Source organism: Musa acuminata, chromosome BXJ1-1 (assembly GCF_036884655.1).
Source record: "Musa acuminata AAA Group cultivar baxijiao chromosome BXJ1-1, Cavendish_Baxijiao_AAA, whole genome shotgun sequence".
Lineage (NCBI taxonomy): Eukaryota > Viridiplantae > Streptophyta > Magnoliopsida > Zingiberales > Musaceae > Musa > Musa acuminata.
Genome location: NC_088327.1, coordinates 1,473,028 through 1,479,027, shown reverse-complemented (window position 1 = coordinate 1,479,027; position 6,000 = coordinate 1,473,028). Strand labels below are relative to the sequence as shown.

The window sequence follows — 6,000 nt, the reverse complement described above, 5'->3', positions numbered from 1 at the left end:
ATGGATTTAGGGTGGGAAGTCGCGCACGGATGGGATGGGTTGGGTTCCAAGAGTCGGTGTTTGTGGGTGGGGCATCATCAAGATTCACATGGATTAGGCAGCTACGGTGGTTCTACATGAGAATCTTGATGATGCTGCATCGGCAAACAAATGGCTATCTCATTCTGATGTCCGCTGCCTCCCACGCTCGCCTCGGATGTGAGGTAATATCTCTTTCTTTCGATCCCTTCCCGGTTTTATTAGCGAGGCAGGCATCGAACGGCTCTCTCGATCTTCCCTTCTCTGTACAGTTTACACCCCATGAGGTTTTATCTGGTGATTTCTTGTTGTGTATTTGATGGATAGTCTCCCTATTTCTTTCTCTTTTCTAGTGGAGGGTTCCAAAGAGTAAATGATTGAGATCTTTACTTCTCCGGTTTCTTTCTATAATTCATAAATGATATATGCAATCTTATTCTCCAACTCTACACCTCAACATGCGCTCATGATGTTTGATGCTGAACCAGATAAAGATTACCACTCAAAAGATCAAGATAAAAGATGGACAAGTCCTATGGAATCCACCATAAAATGATAACAGCTCTTCTAGCTTAGCTTGTATGGAAGATCTTCTTCTTGCATTAGCTCATATACACCCCCCTTTCTTTTGTATCTTTTTTGTTCCCTTCGATGATATAACGGAACAAAGATTTATTTTCCATTGATGATGCTTTGAAGTAGAAGAATCCAAAGAGCACCTCAAAAGTGAATCAGATGGTATGAAAATAGCTGCATCAATTCGGTGCAAGCTTGTCAAAACCTTACTAGTGTTGAGCTCTGTGTGACACTCGCTAAGAGTTCCTAGCAACAAATATATTGCTAGTGTGACACTAAATGTCACCTGAGCTCCCTTTTTGTTGGACTTTGCTGTCATTCTCTTCTTTATTCATCTCACAGTAAGTGTTACTTGATATTTCTTTTATTTATTTATATATATATCCTGAGAAAAAAGAAGAAGAAGAAGATGATTGTTGTGAGTGATGAATCCCATTTTGCTTCTATTTCTCTCTCTTATGCATATGGTGAAAGTAGAGTATGATGGTGATAGATGTGTGTGTTTGGATGAGGCTCAAACTTACCCTTGTGAAGTTAGTAAGAACATGAGATGGCAGTAAGATCTCATGGATCGGAAAGGAACCAAGAAATGTAGGACATGAGGAGAGTAAGAGTCTCGGCCATTGAGACTCCTTGCAGCTTTCCTCACACGGAGTGGGGCTTGCAGAGACCAACATCCCCTCCTAATTATTTCTGCAGTGGACCAGCCTTTGAAGGACATTCTTGCTCAGAGGTCTCTGCATAATGTTCCTCCTCGAGCTTTTCTTTTCTGTGCAACACATACAGTACGATCTCGTGCACATGTATGTTTCAGGAGATCCTACCTTTGCCGCTTTCCTTTCTCATGCTCGTAGACAGTTTGAGACACAAGAACATGTGGTAATTCATATCAATCATATTCGTTATGTGCAGTTTATTTTGGCCATTCTGCATGATGCTGAATTCATCTGCATTGCATTTTCCTGTTCTTTCTTTGAGCTTTGGAGTATAAGAAGGTCATAGATTTAAGTATAAAAAGGTCATGATTGTATTTTCCTGTTCTTTCTTTGAGCTTTGGAGTATAAAAAGGTCATAGATTTAAGTATAAAAAGGTCATGATTGTATTTTCCTGTTCTTTCTTTGAGCTTTGGAGTATAAGAAGATCATAGATTTAAGTATAAAAGGTCATAATTAATTCTTCTTTCATTAGAATGGATACGACAAACAATTGATTGCGCATGTCCTGTTCTTTCTTTGAGCTTTGGAGTATAAGAAGGTCATAGATTTAAGTAGACAAAGGGGGAATATTTTTTTTTTCCTCGTGATTATTTTTTTTTCTTCTTTAGAATGGATACGACAACAATCGATTGCGCATGTCGAAGAGACCTTGCCAAGTAGGCCCTAACACTCATTGTAAAATACGAGTTTAAATATTTCAAATCATTGAGCGTAAAAGAGACCTTGTCGAACATATTCAAGATGTCACCTGCTCATAAACATATTCAAGTTAGGAATCACGATCCATATTATAAGAGTAATTTATGCCCAAACATGGTTTAGAGTTTTGTATGCTTGTGCCTAATCCTTGGTTTCCTTATGAGAGATGAGTTCTAACCCTGCAGAAGTTTGTCAGACAAGCAGAAACACAAGAATAGGTTTTGGAGAAGGAAACTTGTTGAATGAATCATACCAAAGGCAGGTATTCTCCAAATTAAACTTAAGCTTAAGAGATGAGCATACAAGATTAGTGTTTCTTAATCTATGATACAAGGAATAAATATACTTAGTGACACCATAGTGTAGCTGTTTCAGCATGAAAAGGGTAAAGTTCTTGCGATATTTCCAAGCTAGAAATGTAGAATTAGAGGGTTTGATGATCCATTTGAGGCCGAGCTTCCACTATCATGGCATGCAGCTCCATGACTCATGCATGCTTTTGTCCATGCAAAAAACCACAAGTCTAAACTAGTCACAAAGATGATGAGACTAACAGCAAAAATATGTGATCACAAGATTGGAAATCAGATTGCATAATTACTAAACAAAACTATATCGTAATGAGTTTATAAGTGACCACAATCGAAGCGCCAATGGCGCGCTTGAGCATGTGCACAAGCAAGACTGATTTAAATAAAACCAAGTTGAACCTGATTCATTATGAAAAAAACAGAATATTAGGTCATGATTACAGTCTGTTAGTAATAAGACAAACAAGTCGCAATTGTAGGATGACAGCGTGACTACTGGTCGAAATCTTCGTGCTGACACAGAGGTAAGCATTGATGATGTGCCACTTGCAATAAGTTATGCGGCACCATTACGTCTTTCAACCGGTCTTTTTCTGCAATTCAAACATAAAAGAGCAGCAACGTCAGATGCATCATCGATTGATATTTGCGACTTCGACCTTCCAAGGGTCAAGCATCACATTATATTTCTTTTCAATGCACCAGACAATTGCAAAATACCTTACCAGCTAATTCTCCCTGTCCCTCCACAAGTAGCACAAGACCGAGAAGACAAACACCTTGAGCAATAACTCCACTTCTTTGGAAGTCTGAAGAACCAAAGGTGAGTAACGTTCAAGAGATCGTCTTAAGCATGAAACTAAAGTTCAAACATACCCTGCGGTGTAACGAGTGGCCATGTTCTTTGCAGCCAATCTGGCCCTTTCAGCACTTTCCTCAGACATCTTCTTGAGGATAAACCCCTCTCCGTTACACCCGGTGCAGATTCCGGAACCACCACAATCATCACAAGTTTTCAAGTGCTCTGCCTAGTTAAACATGCAGTTAGGGTGACATCGAGTTGTAAAGATTAGGATCTAAGCTTTTGTGTAAGCAATTAAAGAACATACTTTGGCAGTGTCGGAAGCTTTGGTTGTTCTGGCAAGGAGTGATGCTGCAGCACCCACAGCCATGGCAGCAAATACCACAGATGCAGCAGTTTCAGGTAATGCAGATACCGCAAAGCAACTCTTTCGACCTCTTCCATGTGAGTTGAATTTAATCAAGCTAGCGACGTGGACATCGCTTGCATTTCGGACCTTGCAAAGTGAAGCTATAGAGATTTCAGACAGTACTCCAGCATTTGAAATGATACAGTGATATATAATCGAGAAACATGAGCAAGATATGCATTGTCATATTCCATGTTGGCATGAATCAAGTTAAGACCCGGAGGCTGCTCTGGAATTTGAAAGTCTAAGCATCGCAATGGTGTCATATTATGAGAAATCTCCTGTCACCATAACATGTATATTCATATATCATTTCACAAACGAAGACAGGATCTTCAAAATTTATTTGAAGATATTTGGGTGACTGTGGGTGTTTCTCTGTTGGGGAGGGAACATAATAGAATAGCGACTTATCGAACCAGCTATGTGAAGGAATTACAGAAACGTGGACAAATGTATATCCATGTATTACTCCAACTTAATTTAAACAAGTCCATAAGCCCAAAAATTACAAGTCTAAGAAGAAACACGTATCGACAAAAAAGAAAAACTCAAAGATACATGGAACAAATATCTTTCGTTCTTTTGTCAAAAGGGAAAGAAATGTCTTAAGTAATACCTAAAACATAAAGCAAAAGAAATGAAGGCCAAGTTTGTAGCACAATGACTACATCACAAGCAACACTTTGGGTGCTCTCTCTCTCTCTCTCTCTCTCTCTCTCTCACACACACACACACACACACACACACACAGAGTTTACCAAATTTTCTACTTGTAGATTTCTTAATTGGCTAGCTCTTCTCGGTTGGCAAATCGTTTATACAGGGAATTATTCTTGCCATGGAAAAAGGCCACGACAACGACAGGGAGTGTGCTCTAGGAGCAGCTGGCTCCATATATGCCATCACCGGATGATGAGAGTTTCTTGAGAGCTCGGTCATAGTAGGTATACAAGAGTCATCGGATTTGGTTCGGGGATCAAACTTGAGGGTTATATTCGATTCCTGTTCTCCACTGGTAGTGAAGAACGGATTGCTCAGTCATTGAGTGCAGGCAGGGATTGCCAAAACATCTAAACCTCAAGTGAACCAAACAGAAGAGTCAAATTTGTCTGACATCCTTGCCTTCAACTTCTACTAGCTTGACACATTCAAAAAACTTGTCCCCTTTTAGTAGCTTCAATTCTGTCAGAAATTTGCGTCAAAAGCAAAAAGGAGAATCCATAAATTGTAAGAAGAACACAAGAGCGGGACGACTTCAAGCATCATTCTCTGAAAATTTCGCCTGGATACTACTTGAACTAACTCATCGAAATCAAAAGCCCTAAAGGCTACCGGAATTACATTTCTACGGCAAGAAATATCCCTCGATTAATTCTGACACAAGATAGGCAGTCCTCCCTGAAACCAACCAAACATCTGCAGCTATCTATCGATGGCTTGGAATGGAGAAAACCAAGATCAGAGGAAGTAGCAAGCAGTCTTCAATGTCAGAGATTAGGCAGGCGAAATCCTACTCTAAGAGATTAGAAGCTGGGATCAGTATGAGTGTTCATTACCTCCTCCGGCCTTCCAAGGAGCTGGTCGAGCTAGCAGAGGAAGGAGCTCCATCTCCCACGCCTCCCAGAGGGCTTTTGGGCTCTCGAACCGATAAGATTTCGAAGCAGCAGAGGGGCTTTTGATAGATTGCACGAATCCACAAATCCTCCTCCGCCGTCGGATTCAGATCGATCGATTCGCAATGTCTCAGTCAGGATCGCTGGCGCGCGCCGATCCGCTGCACCGCGGTGGCCGTGGTACACGAAGCCCATCAATCACGAGACAGTGGCTTGGTGAATAAAAAATTAAATAATTTATTTGTGAAATGAATATTTTTTCATCGAATTAATGTATATTCATATAAAAAGAGTTTGCTAATTAATCAAAAGTAAAATTAACTTAATTTTTAACGAAGTAGAAATCGATGACAATATGTTTCATGTAAGAATAAAATACTGAGTTAGAATATAAGTAAGTGATAGTGACATTATTATAACATATCATAGGAGTGGATTATGAGATGATCGTAAGTTCGTATAGCAAATTGATGGCCAAATTATGTTTTGTAATAGTGGTAGTGATGACTTAATATTCAACTTCAATGGTGGACTAATGCATGAATTTATGATAATTTATTGACTATAAATGATATATATAAAAGATAAATACTATAAGGAATAAAATACTTATCAATATTATGTAGAATCGTTATCATCATATAATTTGAGTAACTTAGTAGTGAAGAGTAGGGTGATGACTTCTTTAACATTCTACATTTTTATCTCTGATAATAGACCTCTAATGTATTTCCTTTAGATAGTAAAATTCAAGAAGACATGAATGTATCTTCCACTCTCAAAAAATAGGTTGAGGTTCCTAGGTCATTGATGGAGAATCGATTTATCAATTATTTTAAAAAATATTTAATC

General features: G+C 39.0%; 1 protein-coding gene across 1 annotated transcript; it reads right to left on the bottom strand.

Moving 5' to 3' along the window:
* Positions 1–2,576: 2,576 nt before the first annotated feature.
* Positions 2,577–5,206, bottom strand: LOC135582194 (uncharacterized). Its single transcript, XM_065082051.1, has 5 exons — positions 5,092–5,206; positions 3,431–3,633; positions 3,198–3,349; positions 3,047–3,130; positions 2,577–2,914 (listed from the first exon to the last, which is right to left on the bottom strand). Coding segments are annotated over exons 1-5 (492 nt in total). The 5' UTR covers positions 5,144–5,206; the 3' UTR covers positions 2,577–2,913.
* Between the last annotated feature and the right edge of the window lie 794 nt (positions 5,207–6,000).